The following is a 22,740-nucleotide window of genomic DNA, read 5'->3' on the forward strand; positions in this document are numbered from 1 at the left end:
CATGGCAGGCCTCTGAGCATGGCGATCTTTCAGAGGTTGGTGGGTGCACTAGGTTGAGTGGCAAAGGCAAACGCCAATTGTTTGTTGAGGGTCCTGAGTCACAGTGCAGTCGGTTTCTTATTCATTCATTCATTCAATCGTATTTATTGAGCGCTTACTGTGTGCACAGCACTGCACTAAGCGCTTGGGAAGTACAAATCGGCAACATATAAAGATGGTCCCTACCCAACAACGGGCTCACAGTCTAGAAACTCCAGGTGGGAGGCCTAAATGCACACACATACACACATGCATGCACATAGGCCCCACCCCCAAGTCACAGACCGGGCCAAGGGGGCACCTCCCCATTTCGGCTATAGTGACAGGAAAGGAGCGATCCTCAGTGCCCACGCCGAACCTCCTCGATCACATCTCACCAACTCACACGAATTCAGCGTGGAAAAATCCTCAACTCTTTTATTGTTTTAAAAAGCCCCCCCCAATCTAGATAATTGCTGGTGTGATTATTTCTCCCTCCCGCCCATCCCCGAGGAGTTTTTACACAGCGGATGTAAAGCGGGTGATCTACGGACTCTCTCGCGCGGCTCAATCAAACGTGATCCGGAAACTGCGTTCCTGCTCCTTGCGGCGGCTCTCACACACCTTGGTCACCTCCTCGACTTTCCTCTGCAGCAGGGCTAGGGAGACACAAACGCCAGCAGGTCAGTAGGTGGACCACGTGCCCCGAGATGGCATCAATTAGCACACTCCCTGGCACATTTCAGCCTTCAAACCTGTTTCCATCACTCTGTGCTACCAGTGGGCTTATTACTGCTCTCTAATAACACCACCACTCCACCACTCTCCCTCCAGCAGACGCTTTTTTAATGGCATTTGTTGAACACTGTGTGCCAGATACTGCACTAAACACTGGGGTTGATAATAATAATAATAATAATGATGACGATGGTATCTGTTAAGTGCTTACTATGTGTGAACACTGTTCTAAGCGCTGAGGGCGATGATAGGTGATCAGGTTGTACCACGTGGGGCTCACAGTCTACACCGCTTACCCATCTCTGTTCTGTTTTTCTGAGAAGGAGCGTGGCTCAGTGGAAAGAGCACGGGCTTGGGAGTCAGAGGTCAGGGGTTCAAATCCCAGCGCCGCCACTTGTCAGCTGTGTGACTTTGGGCAAGTCACTTCACTTCTCTGTGCCTCAGTTACCTCATCTGTAAAATGGGGATTAAGACTGGGAGCCCCAAGTGGGACAACCTGATCACCTTATAACCTCCCCAGTGCTTAGAACAGTGCTTTGCACATAGTAAGCGCTCAATAAATGCCATTATTATTATTATTATTATTAATCTCCATTTTACAGATGAAGTAACTGAGGCACAGAGAAGTGAAGTGACTTGTCCAAAGTCACACAGCTGATAAGGGGCAGAGCCGGAATTAGAACCCATGACCTCTGACTCCCAAGCCCTGGATCTTTCCATTGAGCCACGCTGATACAACACTGTGTTGATACACAGTCCCTGTCCTACATGAAGCTCAGTCTTAAGCCCCATTTTACAGATAAGGTAACAGGCTCAGAGAAGTTGCCCAAGGTTGCACAGCAGACAAGGGGCTAACCCGGGTTTGAACCCAGGTCCTTCTGACGCCCAGGGCCACGCTCTATCCGCTAGACCACGCCGCTTCTCACTCTTTCGAGGTCCAAGGAGACCAGAGAGACCCTCCTTTTCTTCCAGATAAAATCGGTGCTTCCTGATTATGCAGGGTTTATCCAGGAAGATACCTGCAGCTCTGCTGACACTCTCCAATCCAACCCCCAGATGCTTTCTTATTCTGGGAGTCTAAAGCGCTGCACTGTAGAGTTTCTCTTCAGAAGGAGTGGGTTTGGGGGTGTGCTTTTTAAATATAAGGACAAACAACACTTGTAACACTGAAGTCAAAGGAAACCCAAGCCAGCACCAGTAACGGAACTTCACCTTTTGGAGTCTGCTCTCTTCACACTGAATTCCCAGTTCTACCGTACTATTAGCATAATCCTTTTCATTTAAGTTCTTGCTTTTCTCATTTTGAAGGTAAAATCTACACCAACTACTTTGTGGCCCACTGCTCCATTCCCAAGGTAAGAACGAATGGCTTGATTCCCTCCTCCCCACCATGAATCTTTACAAGCCCCTACAGTCCTCTCCTTTAGAAATGGGGAAGCTTTCTCCGGCGTAGGGGCTGGGAGGCATTTTCAAACAGTAAATTAGTTGGTCCAAAGAATTATTTATAGCTTAAGTTAGCCTCACGGCAGAGAAGGATCACTGTTTGAAGTTTAAAGAACTTGATTCTCCCCCCGCCCCCCCCGCCAAGACATGATTAAAAATTCTCCTTCCTTCATGCTCTACATCAAAAAGTGTCAGGAGGTATTTTCTTCAATTTTCCTCAGAATATCACCAGATGTGCTCTTCAGCATTCCAATGGGTCCGAGCAAGAAACTCTGAATAGGGGAGGAAGTTGAGGGGACCTTCTAAGGAAATTTCAGGGATTGTGCCTACTAACTTCATTGTTCTTTCCCAAGCACTCAGTACAGTGCTCTGCACAGAGAAAGTGCTCAATAAATACCACTGATTGATGGGGTGATCAGAGTGGAAAGGGAGGGATTCAAAGAGGAGGACAGGGTCAAGGTCAAGGACAGCAGAGAGACGGAAGGACAGAACCCATTTGATTTAACAGGAGTTTATTAGAGATCTTGGGGAAAAATGGACTCAGAGTGAAGGAGGCAAAAATCCTGATTGCTCAGTTGGTGGAGAGGCAGAGGAGCCCATGGGGGTAAACCGTCCATTCAATGGTTTTGGTCAGGAACAGGGAAATGAGCCACAACTGTAGCCAAGCAGTGGGCTTGAGAGATGTTTTTATTTTTTTCATGTGGGGGAGATTAAGGCGATTGGCTTGAAGATAGAGGGAAGGAGTCAGAGAGGACAGAAAGGTTGAAGATTGCGACAAGAGAGGCACGGAGGGGAGGAGCAATTTTATGAGGAGATTAAGTCCACTGCTCAGGGAAAGAGAAGGGTGACATTTTAAGAGCAGTTATCATCCCCATAGGCAACAGCCTAACACAAAGCAGAGCTTTCCTACCCACTCCATGGCCCCACACAAGAGAAGGCTTACCATAAAAATACATCTGCTGATTCTAGAAAGAGCCACTAGAAACTCTTGACAAACCCTCTGACAAATTCTGAAACTACGTAGAGAAGGAGAGGTGGAGGTTGGACTCCACAGAGATCCTACCACAAGAACAGGGTCTGTAAGAGAACAAGACCCCCTAACCAAAAAAATAAAATAAAATAAGACTGTTAGAAAAGAGGGGACAGAGAGGAAATGCTGTAGTCATTCTGAGATTCATTCTCACCTTTGAGCAAATCACAATCTCATAGCATAGAAGTACTATTTATTGAGCCCTTACTGTGAGTGGAGCAAATGGACTAAGCCAAGGGGAAGTGTAGAGGTGGTAATTGGACATAGTCCCTATCCCTCATGGAGCTCACAATCTAAGGGATATTTTGATTCTCCAGCAAACAGGGATAACACTTGTCAACAGCAGTAGGATTCCTGGGTGAGAAGAAACTAAGTGCGGTTGCTCATATTTAAACATCTCTTAAAACAATAGGGAAATGGCCTTGGGGAAAATCCATGACTTTCCTACTCGATCGGTATCCTTTTATTTGGGGGTGATTTTAATCCTGTTACATATAATGCCCCTGGGAGGAGAGAGAGAAGCTCTCAGATGAGGGCGTACAGATAAGCATGAAATGCACATGAACAGGATTAACGAGAAAAGCACTTTTACAGGTGTACCGAGGGCATTTTCTTCCATATCTGGATTTACATTTAGAAGGCAACTTTCAGAAGTGAGGCTGGCTGTTCAATACCACCTACTCTCAGAGCTAAGAAGTTACTGAGCTCTCTGATCTTCATCTCCTAATCTGCTATTGAATTACACAGGTTCTTTGGGATCAAGTCAATGGGGTGACAAAAGAGCACGAGGCAGTACAGGCCTGGGAAATGTGATGGGCTCAGAAACAGAACAGAGGAGAGGCCAAGCCAAACAGGACCTTATTTCCCTGCTAAACCCACGGATCCCTGAAGGAAACCTGCAAATTTAACTTTCTAGAATATTGATTAATGGCTGTGCTGCTGCAATCCTCTACAAATCAACAGCATTTTCCTTTTCCATTATACCCAGAAACTCAGGGTTGATCTGAGTTCTAATTCATTCATTCATTCAATCGTATTAATTGAGTGTTTACTGTGTGCAGAGCACTGTACTAAGCACTTGGGGAGTACAAGTTGGCAGCATATAGAGACATTCCAATCCCGGCTCTGTCATTTGCTGCTTTGGGCAAATCACTTAACTTCCCTGTGCCTGTTTCCTCATCTGCACAATAAGGACTAAATACCTGTCCTCCCTCCCCCTTAGACGGTGAACCCGCACGTGGGTCAGGGACTATGTCTGACCTGATTATCTTGTATGTCAAGTACAGTGCTTGGCTCATGGTAAGTGCTTAACACACAGTAAACCAGATATTATAATGACTGGACAAGGAAGTACCAAGTCTTGAACAATTCATCAGAGCCTAAGAGTTGAGAACAGGGTATTTTACTAGCTCTCAAAAGGTACATTACAGCAACTCTCACTTCCAGCCCAGCTGAAGGTTTGGAAAAAAACAAAGCCTCTCCAATCTGGACAAAAGAGCTTGATTTGGCATTGTTCCTTCTCATTAAAAAGCACCTCTACCACAGAGGAAGCAGTGGGATTTAAATCAAAAGTAATGCTCCTATGAAAAGGCTCTCCAAAGAGGGGCTGAGCTAGTCAGAGAAGCAGCATGGCCTAGTGGATAAGGCCCGGGCCTGAGAGTCAGAAAGACCTAGGTTCTAATCCCGGTTTCACCACTTGTCTGCTGTGTGACCTTGGGCAAGTCACTAAACTTCTCTGTGCCTCTTCTAGACTGTAAGCCCACTGTTGGGTAGGGACTGTCTCTATATGTTGCCAACCTGTACTTCCCAAGCGCTTAGTACAGTGCTCTGCCCACAGTAAGCGCTCAATAAATACGACTGATTGATTGCCTCAGTTGTTAAGACTGTGAATGCTATGTGGGACAGGGACTGTGTCCACCTTTTATCTACTGCAGAGCTTAGGACAGTGCTAGGCACATAGTAAGCGCTTGACAAATACCACAATTATGATTAGTATAGATGATATCCAAGTCTTGACCAATATCATCAGAGAGTAGGAGGTGGGATGTGAGGAGTGGGCCTGGATAAAGAAGGGACGATAAATCTTGGAGCCGGATCCGATCGGGGCGGCAGAAGAGCAGCAGGCACTGCGAGCCATTTCTGCCTTCTGTTTGCATTTCTTCTTCCATCTCCACGGCCCTCCGCTCCCCTGACCCTGGAAAGGAGGGATCCTGATCCCCTGCCATTAGTTTCCTTCTTAATACGAAGTAGAGTGAGCTGTTTCACAGGCAAAGCCTCCCGTTTTGTTATTCTAGGCCATTCCTCTCTTTCACGATTTACAAGTGGCACTCTCACATCCGATTTCCTCTGGCTTCACATATTTTGTATCGACTGGAGAGCAAAGGCATGCTGTTCCACGGCCAAAGACGCATCTCTAGTCTAACCACACACCTTGCAATAAGCCCTGTTGGCTTCATGGGGATCGGGCAAAGAGAGTGGAAGGCTCAGTTCGAGTCTTCATCGATACTGTGAGACGATCTCAAGTGCACCCTCCACTTATGGTAGGAACTTGGGAATATGGTGTGGTTGAGACTGGGCGTCTATCATTGTGAGCCCACTGTTGGGTAGGGACTGTCTCTATATGTTGCCAACTTGTACTTCCCACGTGCTTAGTACAGTGCTCTGCACACAGTAAGCGCTCAATAAATACGATTGATTGACCCTGTCAATGACACCCGCCCCCCCACAATAAATGACCACAATTTCAAGTATCAAGACCAACTACAAATATACCCAAATATATATATACATATGCTGTCCTAAGAGCTGAGGTAGACACAAGTTAATCAGGTTTCTTTTTTCTTTTTAAATGGGATGTGTTCAGCACTTACTGGCACAGCCAGCCACTGTGTTACGCACTGAAGTATATACAAGACAATCAGGTTGGACACAGTCTCTGTTCCATTTGGGGTTCACAGGAGGGAGTATACATATGCAAATATACACACTGATTCTAAAATTCCCTGAGACAGTTTCAACTCTTTGAAAGATTCCTGACTTTCTGCCCTGGAGCAGTGTTTAACCATGAGCTGGAAAGAACCACGGTGTTCCAGATATGGCTGCGCTTCAGCTAGGAAGCATCAGCTCAGCTAGGAAATCAGCTAGGAAATCAGATTAAGATGAGAAGTTTATAAAAGACCATGAGACCCTTTAAGAAGAAAATGCTTGAATCCCTGGGCCAGAAGGGACCCCAGCAGACAAGCCAATATAAGATCCTGCCATCGGGCAGATTCATAATGGCAGCGGCCTATGTCAGATAATAATAATAATAATAATAATGATGGCATTTATTAAGCACTTACTATGTGCAAAGCACTGTTATAAGCACTGGGGAGGTTACTAGTGATCAGGTTGTCCCACGGGGGGGGGGGTGGGGGTGGGGGCGGCTCAGTATTAATCCCCATTTTACAGATGAGGTAACTGAGGCACAGAGAAGTTAAGTGACTCGCCCAAAGTCACACAGCTGACAATTGGTGGAGCCAGGGTTTGAACCCACGACCTCTGACTCCAAAGCCTGTGCTCTTTCCACTGAGACATGCTGCTTCTTTAACAGATGGCTCCCGTTCCTCTCTCAACAATCTTATTCCAAATGCCTTGATCGCCAGTGGCCAGAAAAAAAAATATATCAATCCTTCCACAGAACTACAACCTCTCCAGCTTTATTTTAAGCTCCTTGAAGGCAGGGGTCACCTCTCTTACTTTTATTGAACTCCCAAATGCTTAGAGCAGGATCTAAACCCAAGAGATACTGAGTAATAATAATAATAATAATGATAATAATAATAATGGCATTTATTAAGCACTCACTATGTGCAAAGCACTGTTCTAAGCACAAATACTTGTAAATACTACTAAATGAACACCTAATTTAGGTCCCCTGTACCCACCTTTTCTCTGAGCTAAACAATGCTAATTCCTTAAGCCTTTCTTTATAGGCCTGATTTTTTTCCAAATATTTAAACATTTTGTCATTCTTTCTAGGCTCTCTACAGTGTCTCCAAGATCTTTTAAAAAGCTGGTGACCAAAACTGGACCATGAAGAGACTAGTAGGAGTATTTCTTAAAAGTTATAATTAATAATAATGATAACAAGTAATAATTATAGTATTTGTTTAGCGCTTACTATGTGCATAGTACTATACTGTGTACTAAGCGCTGGGGTAAATTCAAACAAACCGGGTTGGACACAGTCCCTATCCCACATGGGGCTCACAGTCTTAATCCCCATTTAACAGATGAGGTAGCAGGCACAGAGAAGTGAAGTGATTTGCCCAAGACCACACAGCAGACAGGTGGCAGAGCTGAGATTAGAACCCGGGACCTTCTGACTCCAAGACCCGGGCTCTATCCACTAGGCCATGCTGCTTCCCGACTCTTGACTCTCACAGGTTATATTTTCGTTGATAAGCCACGATACAATGTTGCCTTCTTTAATAAGGGCACTGTACTGCTGGCACATTCAGCTTCTTATTCTATTTATTTTATTTTGTTAGCATGTTTGGTTTTGTTCTCTGTCTCCCCCTTTTAGACTGTGAACCCACTGTTGGGTAGGGACTGTCTCTATATGTTGCCAACTTGGACTTCCCAAGCGCTTTAGTACAGTGCTCTGCACACAGTAAGCGCTCAATAAATACGATCGACTGATTGATTGATTGTTGACAAGATTCCCAAGTCTTGTCCTGTTTGTGCCTACATTTCTACCTGTATTACCTTGGGGATGTATCCCTACTGAACCTCATCCCAATTTTAGGATCGTTTTTCCAATTTCCCTAAGCCATGTTTGTCTTCTGAAGTTCCGGCATCCCTGCCTAATTTAGTTTCATCTGCAAAATTGATTGGCCCGCACTCAAGGCAACAATAATAAAAATACTGAATGGAACCAAGCCCTGAAAACACCATTCATTACGTTCCTTCCCATACGCTTCCTCGGTAGACACCAAGGCCCTGAAGATAATCCACTGATTACCTGTGGCTCGAAATGGCTGGACCACTGCCAAGCCTTTACAGGGCTAGCTCTTTCCTAGCTTGTCCATGAGACTGCTGCGTTGGGCAGAATCAAAAGCCTTTGTGGAGCCTTGAAAGATTCCATCTATTGTTTCTTCCCTGTCTACACGGTCTGTCCGGAGCACAGAAGGAAACAGATTGTCTTCCACCTCACCCTGGAAACCCCCAGTGGGGTGGGGGTTGTGTCCGACTGATCGGCTTTCGGTACATTTACCCGAGTGTTTAATACGTAGTAAGCACTCAACAAATACCACAATTTCTAATGTCTGGCATGGTTTGCTCTTTTCCGAAGTCCTGGGGATTGCAAATTTGATCTAGAAACTTCCCAGGTACCAAGGCAAAGTCCAAGGGTCATTGTTTTCCCCCACTTAAAACATAAAATGAAATGTGTCCCTTTCCAATTCTCACAGGCTTCTGTTTTCTATGAATTCCCCCAAATTATAGTTAGTGGTCTTGCAATTAAATCTGCCATTTCTTTCAGTATCCTAGGATCCCTGCTGTCAGGCCTGAATGATTTAAATTCGGCCAGTTTTTTTTTAAATTTCTTTAGCTGTTTCTTCCCCATCTTGGTTAAGCTTTCCTTAGCATTTAGTAGAGCAATGCTCAATGTTTTTTTGCTACACCTGCAGACAGAAGCAAAGATAAATGACCACAATAGTGCATATGCAAACTCTTGTACCCAGAGGGTACTCAAGCAACAAGAATTGATGGTGACCAGTGTTGCCAGAATTCCCTATCAAGCAAAACCAACAACAACAAAAAAAATCACACTGGTGATAATGTGAACACTAAAGGACAGAACACATCAGAAACTGAAACTTCAATTCTAGGTTACGGCCCAAGTTATTAACAAACACTCGGCCCTTTTCCTTTTTTAGGACCACCCACTTGGAATTACACTGAGTGGGTTTAACATAATCTTATTAAGGACTTTATTTCCTAATTTGCAAATCATCTTTGAATTCTTTGCTAAATGAATGATCTGATTAGATGAACAGCTGTTAGGCTTCATACTAAAGAAAACAAAATCTGCGCTGATATTAAGGATACCACAGAAAAATTAAGAACCTTTCAAAAAACGAAGATGCTGATTTGAAAATAAACACTACAGTGGGTAAAATTATCAATCAATCAATGGTATTTATTGAGCGCTTCCTGTGTGCAGAGCACTGTATTAAGCGCTTTATAGAGAGGACAATACACACATTCCCTCCCACAAGGAGTTCATAGTCTAGAGGGGGAAACAGATATTTATCGGATTTATTCAGCATTAAGAGAAAAGAATGGTACATTTCCTATGATAAAATGCTAGAGTGATGGTTCGATGTCTGACTATCCAGGTGGCCCAGGGGAAAGAACAAAGGACTGGGAGCCAGAACACTTAGGTTCTAATCAGCTCCACCATGTGCCTGCTGGACAACTTCAGGCAAGTCACTTGACTTCTCTGTGCCTCAGTTTCCTCAACCATAAAATGGGAATTAAATACCTGCTCTCCCTCCCCCTTAGTCTGTGGGCCCCAGTGTGGGATGAGGACTGTGTCTGACCTAATTAACATGTCTCTAACCCAGAGCTTAGCACCAACAACTGAACAAATATCGCAATTATAGTTGTTATCTGGGCCTGGGAACTCTCTGTCAACAAGCAAAAAATTAAAATTTATGACTTTCACACTCTTCACTGACCCTTGCATCATAAACTTAAAAGAGGAAGGAGAAAAACTGGATGGATTTTTCAGGACTTTATACGTTTTTGAGGACACTCCTGGCCAAGAGACACTTTGCCTTATTTTTTAGAGAAGAACTGAAGTCTCATATTAAACTTAACACAGAAGCAGTGTGGCTTATTGGAAAGAGCGGGCTTGGGAGTCAAGAGGCTGTGGGTTCTAATCCCGGCACCGCCACTTACCAGCTGTGTGACTTTGGACAAGTCACTTAACTTTCCCCAGCCTCATCTGCAAAATGGGGTAAAGACTGTGAGCCCCCATGTGGGACAACCTGATTACCTTGTATCTACCCCAGCACTCAGAACAGTGCTTGGCACACAGTAAGTGCTTAATACCATTATTATTGTTATTATGTGTGTTTTTAAAAAAACACTGTCCATTTTTTTCTCCTACCACTACTTAGCAGGTCAACAAAGTCTAATACAGGTGGTCAGAAAATACTACTCATCTTGAACGATTTGGACATTTAAAGTCCAAATCCCTTTCTCTTCCACCACTGCTCCAGTTGGCTGGCTTCAACCACCCACCCTCACGCCTTTCACAGGAAGGCAGAAAATGGTTATCGGCTTCCCTTCCCTGACTTTACTCTGAGCCAGACCGATTGGGAATTTGGGACCATCTCCTAACATGCGGCACCCTCTGTAAGGAAACAGTACTCAATGGGCTATCTCTCTCAATTAGGGGGATGAGAAGTTGCATCTGTCTACGTGTACAAACACAGAGATGCTGTCCATACCTGTATTCTGGTCAATCCACTGCAGGGAGTCCATGTGGGCATTCAAAATTTTGCAGATCTGTTGGAGCTGAAGAGAAACGCACTATTTTAGATTCTGCTGATTCTGCTGGGGTAAGCCAAAAAGAACATTCCAAAGGATTCAAATTTATGAATAACCACTGTTCTCAGAATTTGGACTGCTGGAACATTCTTGGCAAATGGGCTTTTGAGGGCGGCATCCAGGGCAGTGTGGAACATAAGGGGAAGTAAAAGGATGACAAGCAGCAAATGGGGTGTAATTCAACCCACAAGACATTCAGATTTCAGCAAGCAGAGCTCAACCTCTTCAAAAATCTGGTATAAGCAATTCCGCAGGCACAAATGGCCCCTTGTTCTCTCCAGAGGGAAAGAGTTTTCGGCAGAGGAAGCTGAGAACTAAGCACAGCAGATGACAGTTCTGTACTCCACATCTCATAATTACTTACAAAGCCTGGAACCTATTCCCATCAGAGTTTAAAGATAGAAACCAACGAATGGTATTTGAGCGCCTACTCTGTGCACAGCACTGTAATCAGCACTTGGGAGAAAACAGCAGAGTAAACAGACAGATGCTGCACTTCAGACACCCAAAGGGGCAACTCACAGGATCACTGGTGTCAGCCGGTCCCCCGGATGTGTTCAGGTGCTCAATGATGTCCTTGAGGTCCTGTGCCATGCGCTTTAATTGGGCATCTATGTTCTCTGCCAGTTTATAACTGCAAAATGGAAAGCTCCCAGTTAATCCTACAAAACATTTCCTCTGGACCCCAGTATTAAATGATAACTACTGCGGTAAGAGTTAAGTGCTTACAATTACTCTCCCCCGACTTCAAAACCTTACTGAAGGCACATCTCATCCAAGAGGTCTTTCCTGACAGCCCCCCGCCCTTTCCTCTTCTCCCACTCCCTTCTGCATCACCCTGACTTGCTCCTTTTATTCATCTCACCTCCCAGTCCCAAAGCACTTATGCACATATCGGTAATTTATTTTTATTAACGTCGGTCTCCCTTGCTAGACTGTAAGTTCATTGTGAGCAGAGAATGTGTCTGTTTATTGTTGTATTGTACTCTCCAAAGCAATTAGTACAGTGCTCTGCACATCAGTAAGCGTTCAATAAATACGACTGAATGAATTAATGAATATGCCAAGCACACTAAGTGCTGGGGTAAAGATAATTAGGTCAGACCCTATCCGTTCCCACAAGGGGCACTCAGTCTAAGGGCCAGGGGCAACAGCTGTTGGAGCCCCGTTTTACAGAAGAGGAAACTGAGGCACAGAAGTAGCCGGGATTAGAAACCAGGTCTTTATTCTTTCCAGTAAATCACAAAGCTTCTCATTGTTCGGGAGATTAGCTCAGCTTCTTAAAAACTTAATCACTCATTAACTGTTGGTTAATCTCTCATCTTATCTTGACTGGATTACTGCATCAGCCTCCTCTCTGATCTCCCATTCTTCTGTCTCTCCCCACTTCAGGCTATATTTCTCTCTGCTGCCCGGATCATCTCTGTGCAGAAACGCTCTGGGCACGTCACTCCCCTCCTCAAAAATCTTCAGAGGCTGCCTGTCTACCTACGACTCAAGCAAAAACTCCTCACTCTCGGCTTCAAGGCTCTCTGTCACCTCGCCCCCTCCTATAATAATAATAATAGCATTTATTAAGCGCTTACTATGTGCAGAGCACTTGTTCTAAGCGCTGGGGAGGTTACGAGGTGATCAGGTTGTCCCACGGGAGGCTCACAGTCTTAATCCCCATTTTACAGATGAGGGAACTGAGGGACAGAGAAGTTCCTACCTCACCTCCCTTCTCTCCTTCTCCAGCCCAGCCCGCATCCTCCGCTCCTCTGCCGCTAGCCTCCTCACTGTACCTCATTCTCGCCTGTCCCGCCGTCGACCCCCAGCCCACATCCTTCCCCTGGCCTGGGATGCCCTCCCTCCACACATCCGCCAACAGTGGAATTTCCGAATTTTCCTTGTTTTATAACGTTCAAGCATTGAAAATCTGAAACAGCATTCTGGTGACTGTGAGCCCACTGTTGGGTAGGGACTGTCTCTATATGTTGCCAACTTGTACTTCCCAAACGCTTAGTACAGTGCTCTGCACACAGTAAGCGCTCAATAAATACGATTGATTGATTGATTGATTGGTGTTCCCGTTGAGCCGGAAGAGGTGAGGCAGGGTTACGATGTAGGTATGGGGCTTGGGTGTTAGTTCGTATCAGAGAAGTAGTCAGCCTCTACCAGCTGTCCCAGTCCCGTGACACTGGGGTCCTGGGTCAGGGCTTCCACTCTGGCGGGTTTCCCCAAGGTGACCTCTTCCTCCATTACAGGAGCTGGGCTAAAGATCTGGAGTGCAATCTGGGCTCGCAATCTCTCGTATTCAAGAGTCACTACTAAAGATTCCGTGGAGCGTCCCTTTGGCTTTGCTACGACCGGCACCCGTCGGGATGGGGTGGGAGGGGAGCTGCAGGCTGGCACCGGCCCGGTGATTGGCATGTCCCTCTCCATCCGGGATGCCTGGCAGTGATGACTGGTTGAAAGGGGAAGTACGGTAGGGGCTCAGTAAATGTCTTTATTGAAAGCCGACTTGAACGTTATAAAACAAGGAAAATCTGGAAATCCCGCTGTTGGGTGGAATGGAAAAGTAGCAGATGAAGATTGTAGGGGGAAGAGAAGAGAAGATGGTACAGTGCTGTATATACAATAGGGGCTCAGTAAATGTTAACTCCCAGTTGCCATGCTGTGCTTCCTTGGCTCCACCCCCGGTGGCTTCTAACATCTCTCCCCCGCCATCCGTGGCAACCAGTTCCAAAAAGGTACTGTTCCTCCTCTTCCTCCCTGTCCCCCCAAAGTATCAGCCTTCTGGAATGAGTTCCATGGCTCTGCCTACAATCCCTGGGATGCAAGCCCCACGGATGACAAGCAACTTAGCTTAATGGGTAGGTCAAAGGCCTGGGGGTCAGAGGACCTGGGTTCTAACCCCGGCTTCGCCACCTGTCTGTGCGGCCTTGGGCGAGTCACTTAATTTCCCTGGGCCTCGGTTACCTCATCCGGGGCTCCCGGTCTTGGTAGAAGGATTTAATCCCCAAATTTACAGGTGAGGAAACCGAGGCCTAGAGAAATGAAGCCACTTGCCCCAGGTCACAGAGCAGACAAGTGGCAGAACCAGAATTAGGACGCAGGTGCTCTGACTCGTAGGCCATTGCTTTTTCCACTAAGCTACAGCCTGCTCTCTCTCCCTGCCTGGCCAACCCAATTCTGGCTGTCTGCTAGAAAGGAGCTGGGAAAGCTCAAGCCTCTGGCCCCCTACTCTGTCATTAATTAAGTGACGTACGTTCGCTCCCGCTCCTCGTCGGCGTGCTGCAGGTAGATGGTCCCGCTCTGCTCTTTGACGGACTCTTCGAGAGGGGTCAGCAGGTCCTCCAGCTCCTTCTGCTGAGAAAGGATGAAGTCTAGTTCCTGGTCCAACCTGAATAAAATCAAGCCAAACGATAAGCACATGGACGAAAAGCAGCACCAGGAAAACCTCTTCATTTCAGCAGAGAGATTGAAACATGTCTCCAGACAAGGTGTTTTACCTCTTCTGATCCAGCTTCACTTTCTCTGCTTCTCTGTGCAATGAAGTAATCTGGGAAAAAATGGGAATATGCTGAAATCGCTATATTAGTCTTCTAAGGGGTCGCCAAAGCAATCGAAGGTATTTACTGAGCACTTACCATATGCACAGAACTATTCTACGCACTCCAGAGAGTACCAGACAACAGAATTGGTAAAAGGCCTTAATATTAGGCAGTATTTAGTGAGCATTCCTAACAGCAGAAGCTATATAGTTTGTATTTCCAATATCCAAAACCAGGAATCCAGCCTGTTAGTCATGCAGCTCTTTTACTGATCTCAGTACTGGAATACAAGTTTTTTCTGTCCTAAAGACACACATGCTCATTATGAATTCCATTTCCTTCCTTTTCTCACAAAGTGAATCTCCAATAGTATTCTTAACCCAGAGGAATATTTTGAGCTGGCTTTGTTTTCCTGATTTCAGTGTACAGACCAGGTTTCTTCTTTGATGGCCTACTTATTTTCTTGCATTGGTGACTGACTGGATGTGGGGAGAAGGGTATATTCTAGTTACAATGGTGTTTTACTCATTTAGGGATCTAACATAAAAGTACAGAAACATAAAAGCACATAAATCATTCTATTGAGACCCATGTTTTGTCTCCCACTGTGGCACCAGCAAGCTTAGACGTACTATGAAATGCTTGCCTTCTTTGACACTGATGCTGTCAGAGATATTCTAACATGTCTAACTTTTTCCCTCCACATCCCTAAATTGCTGTCTGCAAAGCTTTCTATAGTGACAAACTCCATATGTCTACCACCCACAGTTGACGAATCATTTCCTTTTCTTTATTTTCAACGTACTTCCCTCGGTCTTAATGGATATGCCCTTATTCCGTTGTTATGGTTTATGGTGCGTCTGCTATGCCCACACCCTGCAGGAGTTTGGAAACTTCAATCCTATCCTCTCTCAGCCTGCGCCTTTCCAGAGCAAAGAGCCTTCTTTCAGACTTCCCTCCTAAGGAAGTTTCTACATTCCCTTAATCATCTAAAAAAAATAAAAAATAATTAAAAAAATAAAATTTCAAGAAGCAGCGTGGCTTAGTGGAAAGAGCACGGACTTGGGAGTCGGAGGTCATAGGTTCTAATCCTGGCTCCCACACCTGTCAGCTGTGGGACTTTGGGCAAGTCACTTCACTTCTCTGGGCCTCAGTTACCTCATCTGTAAAATGTGAGCCCCCACGCAGGACAACCTGATTACCTTGTATCTACCCAGTGCTTAGAATAGTGCTTGGCACATAGTAAGCGCTTAACAAATACCATAATAATAATAATAATAATATGTTCCCTGCCTACAATGAGCTTATAGTCTAAATGCCTTTAAAGCAGAATTCGGATATGGAAGTCAGTGTTTTAATAGCAACAACAAATAGGAGAAATGTCACTGAGAGTCACTACTGACCAAGAGCTAAAAAAACAAACCAAAAACCAAAAAAACTCCCGCCCACCTTTACCGCTGGAATTCAAAGGGCTCGGACAGACCTACCTTCTCACCGTTCTCAATCAACGTCCGGTCCCAGGCATTGACCTGGGTGGCCTGGTGCAGGAAGTGTTTCTCCTGGTCCTCCAGTTCAAGGCTCCATTTGTTTATCAGACTCTCTAGCTGGGCATAGGTCATCACTGGGGTTGTACTGAAGAACGGAGGAACAGCATGGAAGAAGTCTCGAGAAGAAGCCCGAACGACCAGAGCTAACCATGGCTTCTCCCTCTTGATTCAAACAATTCCCTCATGCTTATTTGGAGCTTGGGTTTGCTGTGTTCTGTGCTTTCAAAACCGAGTATGAGATGCAATCAACCAACCAATGGCATTTAATGAGCGCTTTCTGTGCGCAGAGCACTGTACTAAAGTGCCTGAGAGAGTACAACAGAATCGGTAGACACCTTCCCTGCCTACAATCAGCTTTCAGTCTAAAGAACGTTAATTAAGCTCCATCGCCGGATGTATGCTACCTGCAGAGTATCAACACTGATAGAAACATTTTCCCCAATTCTGGCGGGGCGTGGGAGCGCGGTTGCAGCAGTCAGGCCAGAAAAGAGGGCCTGTAGGTGAGGATTGGCAAAGCTATAATGAGGAGAAAGTCCCTGGTTACAAGAGCAGCGCTAATACTCGGCCACATTTCCTCGAGCCTCCTCCGGTTCTCAATGGGGTTTTGGCAGCTTGGAAAAGCCCCATGTGGAAGTGAAAAGGTCGGTCCGACCCTGACTCCACAGCAGTGGCCTCTGCCAGCCAAGCACGAGGTGCGGTCAGACCATCATCTTCAGAAACACCACAGGTGAACTGGCCAATGAGCTTCGGCCCATCTGAGCCTGGGGCCAAAGGAATGGTATTTTTCAAGCTTCTGGACTTATTCCTCCGGTGGCCCACCTGATAATGCTGAGTCCATGATTACCATGAACCTACCCCAGAGCTTCCTCGAGTGCTTGGAACATAGTGGGCGCTTAAATACCAACGTACTTTTATTATTACACACCCGTGTTAAAACATCTTGTGCGTCCCCTTGGGCCTTGATAAGAAAAAGTACACTGTAAATGTCAAGTACCACCCCGCTCCCCTCACTGCACTACATCTTTGTCTTACCAGAGTTCCCTCCACCTAGATGTGGCTCATGGGTTCTGGAAATGCCTCGTGGAGACTTTCGAGGGGATCATGCCCTTCAGACAATCACTCACTCGACCTAATCAAGGCACCGGGACTCCGGCTGTGCCTGGAACAAGTCAAGAGGTCTCACCTGGTGGCAGTGGGAGCGACTGACGGTACGGAAGGGCCTGTGGAAGACACGGAGGTGGCCGTGCCGGACGTCGTCAGAGGCTTCAGGTTCAAGGCAAAGCCTGTGTTGGGAGCCGAAGACGTACCTGAAGACAGAGCCCTCGAATTAGAGAGTGGTTTTCATCGAGATCGGCAGCCCTCCCTCCTTTACTGCCGGTCCTGGATTCTGTCCTGCCAATGAAGCTCGGTCCCGATGACCCCCGGGGCCTCTGTGAACGGGTGCTCACCCGTGGGACATAGAACAGCTCACAACCCAAGTCACTCATGAACTACAGACGGACCCGCTGGGAATCATTACACTGGAATCCCCTTTCAGGGGCAAAGCCGTCAATCCCAACCAGCGGCTCTGGCACGGAGTTCCCAATTCAAACCCCAATTAACAATTCTTAAGATTATCCATGCCCTTTACCTCTCGACTCCCTTTGCTACGTGACTTTAGACCACTTCGCTGTTCATTAGTCTCTTTCCCTTCCAAACGCATTCAGAAGTTCAAGTCACAGAACTTTAAAGAAACGACGCTAAATTTTGGAAGGAAAGATGGGACACAGAGGTTGCCACGAGGAGTTTAGAGCTTGACAAAAAGCGGGCAGAAAACGTGGGTAACTGTGTGGGAGATTCCATCATCATTCCTAAGAGCTTCATTCACACAAGGAACTGGGGCCCTGAACCTTCCCTGGTGTCAAAGCGGAAAACACTTGAGTTCCATCAACTAAACACCCATCTCCATCGTCTCAACTGGTGAAACCCTCCCCCGCGGCCATCAATAAACCCTTCCCCACTCACAGGAACTGAACTCTTCACCTCCCTATACTATCCTCCTCTCAGTCTGAGTGTCACAGAGGCTTAAAGCCTAAGTACTCAAAGACACAATGGGAAGATTATTCTAGTTTTGAGATTTGTCTTTGTTTCCCCCTCGTTCTTTTATCCTATTTTTAAAAAGCCATAAATTAGCGCTGACATCGCTGGCAACGTTTACATCATGTTGACGTTTTGATTGACGCTGAGGAAAGCAATGAGATTTAGAGTGAAGATTCCATCACTGGCTGAGACTAGCTCCTTGCACCTCCGTGCTCAAGGATTTTTGGGACAACCTATCTAGGAGACATCTTTTAGGAACACTGCAAACCCTTCTTAAAACCAAGCAACTCGAGAGGCAGGATGACAGTCTTGGCTTGGAACTGCTTCCCTCATCTCTGGCCAACCGAAAGGGCATGGAAAGCTCCTCCGTTATTGCTGCCTCTCTCCTACTCTGCTGGTCTCAGGAACCTCCTCCTAGGCCACCAACTCAGCCACCATGACATAAAGTGGAATCTCTTAGATCAATCAATCGTATTTATTGAGCGCTTCCTGTGTGCACAGCACTGTACTAAGCGCTTGGGAAGTACAAGTTGGATACGCCTCGAGCCTTCAATGCCCTGAGTCTGAGTGAGCGGTCAGAGATTTCGGCGTCTTCTTATTTTCACAGCTACTGGGCCTCCCCTTTTCTGGCCCCCGAAAAGATGAATCCTTAGCACCCAGCCCCCACCGCCTCCCCAGCCCCAAGGTCTTCAGGTCTTACTTGAGGCAGTGGAGCTTGTCGTGGCCGTCATTCCGGGGACCTTTAATCCAAATCCCAAAGTCCCAAGACCAGATGCTCCGGTTGCTGTCGTTGACGGGGCGCCCACTAAATGTTAAGAGATTGGAGCGCTTAATCACTTGAACAATCACCCCATTTTATATGGGAGAACTGCCCAAATGTATCTAACAAGCAAATACTTCCACGGAGGCAACCACGGGTTCACCTGCCCTGTTGTGTGGGCAGGGAATAATAATAATACTAATGATGGTATTTGTTAAGCGCTTACTATGTGCAAAGCACTGGGGGGGGAAACAAGCTGATCAGGTTGTCCCATGTGGGGCTCACAGTCTTAATCCCCATTTTACAGATGAAGGAACTGAGGCCCAGAAAAGTTAAGTGACTTGCCCAAAGTCACACAGCTGACAAGTGGCAGAGCGGGGATTAGAACCCACAACCTGACTCCCCAGGCTGGGCTCCTTCCACTGAGCCATCGCGGGAAGTCCAGGGAGAACAGAACTTGCCGATGGTCATTCATTTGATTGATGATGAAATGAACAATTAGCCCAAGGGATCCTAATGCATAGCCTGCACCTCTCCGTTATTAAAATCTGTTCTGGCTGACGGCCAAAGAAAGTCTCTCCAAGTTACAACTTTGCCACGAAATGAAATTTTTCCTTGGTAACAAAATGTTCATGGCCTGCAGATAATTAAGAGCAACTGTCAGGGGTATTCACCCATGCCAACTCACTGGGGAAAAATGCCACTATTATTCCACCAAAGAAAAAAGGTAGCATTTTTTGGCAAGAATTAGATTTCCTGGAATCGTGCCAGCCTTTATCAGGGTTGATATAAAACCCATTATTGAATCTTTACTCTTCCTCCCCTTAGTCCATCTTGTTCAAATGGACACTCTCCCATGTGAAGCATATAAGCTCCCACCTTGGCTATCAGTCCTAATCAGTTGTTGCAATGTTGCTATATATATATATATGTGTGTGTGTGTGTGTGTATATATATGTATACACACACACACACACACACACACACACACACACACACACACACACACACACACACACACAGGGTACACATATAGACCCACAGTTCTGACTTCTAATTGTATAAGCAAGGCCATGGGGATGATTTATAACCTGACCCAACAGGAAATCCTCAAATGCAACATGAAGCTCTGTCTAAAATACATTTGGAGGTCAGGAGATTCTTGGATTTCCCAGCTATGTCACTGTAAAGGAGTCTTGTGTCATGAAAAATACATCTTTCTGTGGAGTGAGTGGCTTACGGGAGAGACTCGTGGCAGAAGTGGAGGCCGGAGTTGAAGAGCTTGTTATGGAAGCAAACAGCGTGGGCCCGGAAGTGGTGGCGGGAGCAGTTGTAGCTGGAGTCAAACCTGGAAGGAAGAGGGACAAACAGTTTGGGTCGTTTTCCACTCAAGCAGATCACGACAGCAAAACCAAACCATCATCCCCCGCACTCACTGCCACGGTTACTGGGCTCCCATTGGATCCGTGGCCCTATACTGAGTGCTGGGAAAAAGCGAATACAACCTAGAAGCAGCGATCGGCAACTAGAAGGACGGACGAGGCCAACAGGTTGGTCTGCACTGGGCTACGCTCATAGCAGGCTCCAATTTTTTACCACCAACTCCACACGTTTCACAATGGCCTTATGATAGATTTACTGCAGAGCGGATTTTATACTAGTACTTTTTGGTGCAACTGACTGCAGTAGGATTCAAAATCACTGATGTGTGCTGGGGCAAGTGGAAGGTTCTGGGTTTTTTTTCTGCAAAATCAGATCACACCCCCCGCTGGGGCATCCCCTTAGAGTCCTGCCTTACCTTACCTGGTCTGGCCTACAGGCACCTATAGTCTCTTTGCAGGTTGAGCTGGGTAAGTAGAATTTTTAGGGGGGGAATCTCAGGGAAGAAACAAATTACAGACCCCATGCGAGTGTCTTCACTCTGCATCACCGCCCCCCGCACCCCCGAGGCCCCAGGAGACTTGTTCCAGGAGTGGGGGACAACAGACAGAAGTTAGACCATCTCTACTTGTACAACTTTCTTGACCTGTGACTGTTTCAGCTCATTGGCAGCAAGGAGCCCAAGGATCAATCGATGATATTTACTGAGTTATTACTGTGCGCAGAACATCATAATAAGCGCTTCACTGTACTAGGATCCTTCCTTCCCGGTAGCAGCATAGGCCTGCGTTTTCTGTGGTTATTGCAGTGCCTGTGTTTTTACTTGAATACTATCTCAACTCGTGTTTCCTAATGGGCTCAGAGACCACAGGCGCCTCGGCTTGAGAGCACCTGCCTGGAATGCAGGTACACTGTACATATTTACTATTCTATTTACTTTGTTAATGATGTGCATTTAGCTTTAATTGCATTTATTCTGACGACTTGACACCTGTCCACATGTTTTGTTTTATTGTCTGTCTCCCCCTTCTAGACTGTGAGCCCGCTGTTGGGTAGGGACTGTCTCTATATGTTGCCAACTTGTACTTCCCAAGTGCTTAGTACAGTGCTCTGCACACAGTAAGCGCTCAATAAATATGATTGAATGAATGAATGAATGCTGGGAGCGGAGCGGCTCACCTCACCCCATTATCAGTCAGCTTTGTCTAGCAGCTTCCTGGGCTCTCCATGATGGAAGAGGCAGGGTTGGAAAAGGCAAGAGCCTGAAACGGTTTCTGTCCCTCAGGCGGGCAAGCTGAGAACAGGAATACCAAGGACTCAAAAGTGGGATGACTGGAAAGTGGTTCCAAAAATGTTTCAAAGGTCAATAATAATAACTGTCACATTTGTTAAGTGCTTACTGTGTGCCAGGCAAGTGGATACGAGTAAATCAGATTGGACACAGTCCCTGTCCCACATGGGGCTCTCAGCCTTAATCCCCATTTTACAGGTGAGGCAATGAGGCACAGAGAAGTTAAGTGACTTTTACCCAAAGTCACACAGCGGGGAAATGGCAGAGCTGGGATTAGAATCCAGGTCCTTCTGATTCCCAGGCCCACACTCCCCAGTGACCTGAGGCTGTGTCTGTGGTGAAATAGGCCTCTCGCAACTGGGGAAAGCAGAGGGAGGCAGAATTTTCTATACGATGACTCCTTTAAAAACTCTATCTGCCCCAGGCAGACTAACTGTAATCTAAATGGAAATGTGAGTTTTGTTGAATTTCTTGGGTACTAGTAAATGTCAGTCCCATCCCATGGAGAAGATGGGATTTGAACAAGTCTTCAAACCAGTGCTAAAAGGTCAGATTGCCTGTTCTCCAGGAGCAATCATCTTACCATGTTATGTAATAACGTTGATGACGATGACAATAATGAAACAAGTATTTCTAAGTGCTATGTGCCAAGCCCCATGCCAAGCACTGGGGTAGCAATTCATTCATTCAATCGTATTTATTGAGCGCTTACTGTGTGCAGAGCACTGTAAGATTACCACATGAGAGACAGTCCCTGCCCCCACGGGGCACACAGTTTAAGAGGGAGGGAGCATAGGTACTGAATCCCCATTTTACAGATGAGGAAGCTGAGGCTCGGTTTCCAGGCCAGAGGTAGGACGTGGGCCAGGGGTCACATGACAGACAAGTGGCGGAGGCAGGATTGGAACCCAGGTGTCCTGACTCCCAAGCCTGTGCTCTTTCCACTAGGCCACACTGCTTCTTGTCACAGTCCTCCAGTGCTGGTGTCACTGTCCAGCTTTTGGCCAGTGAAAAGGACGGAATGGGATCACCACTGCATGGCTCCAGCTGCCCAGGGCCTCCCTCTGCCCTGTTCCCCAGCCCCAAACTCTCCCTGACATCAAATCCTGCTGGGAGGACTTGAGAAACTGAGCTCCTGGCTTCAGCCGCTTCCTACCTGGGAGTTTAGCTCCAAAAGTCAGGCCGGCTCCCTGGCCAGTGGTTGTCGTCAGTGTTCCCGTGGGGGCAGCGGCAGTTGCTGTAGAGGCCAATATTCCAAATCCTAAACTTGAGGAAACCCCCCCCGCAAAAAAAGAACCAGACAGAAATCAAGGATT

The 22,740-nt window shown here is 46.4% G+C and overlaps 1 protein-coding gene across 2 annotated transcripts in view; it reads right to left on the minus strand.

The window, feature by feature from the left end:
- Positions 1 to 429: 429 nt before the first annotated feature.
- Positions 430 to 22,740, minus strand: part of NUP62CL (nucleoporin 62 C-terminal like) — a 44,263-nt gene continuing 21,952 nt past the window's right edge. For both annotated transcript variants that reach the window (XM_038748140.1, XM_038748141.1), the window contains exons 4-13: positions 22,581 to 22,685; positions 19,994 to 20,101; positions 18,694 to 18,798; positions 17,098 to 17,221; positions 15,855 to 15,999; positions 14,326 to 14,375; positions 14,082 to 14,216; positions 11,354 to 11,465; positions 10,732 to 10,798; positions 430 to 677 (exon numbers count right to left, since the gene is read on the minus strand). In XM_038748140.1, coding sequence (XP_038604068.1) covers positions 586 to 677; positions 10,732 to 10,798; positions 11,354 to 11,465; positions 14,082 to 14,216; positions 14,326 to 14,375; positions 15,855 to 15,999; positions 17,098 to 17,221; positions 18,694 to 18,798; positions 19,994 to 20,101; positions 22,581 to 22,685 — 1,043 coding nt within the window. In that variant the 3' untranslated portion in view covers positions 430 to 585. The remainder of the gene's footprint in view (positions 678 to 10,731; positions 10,799 to 11,353; positions 11,466 to 14,081; positions 14,217 to 14,325; positions 14,376 to 15,854; positions 16,000 to 17,097; positions 17,222 to 18,693; positions 18,799 to 19,993; positions 20,102 to 22,580; positions 22,686 to 22,740) is intronic.

Source organism: Tachyglossus aculeatus, chromosome 6 (genome assembly GCF_015852505.1).
Source record: "Tachyglossus aculeatus isolate mTacAcu1 chromosome 6, mTacAcu1.pri, whole genome shotgun sequence".
Taxonomy (NCBI): Eukaryota; Metazoa; Chordata; class Mammalia; order Monotremata; family Tachyglossidae; genus Tachyglossus; species Tachyglossus aculeatus.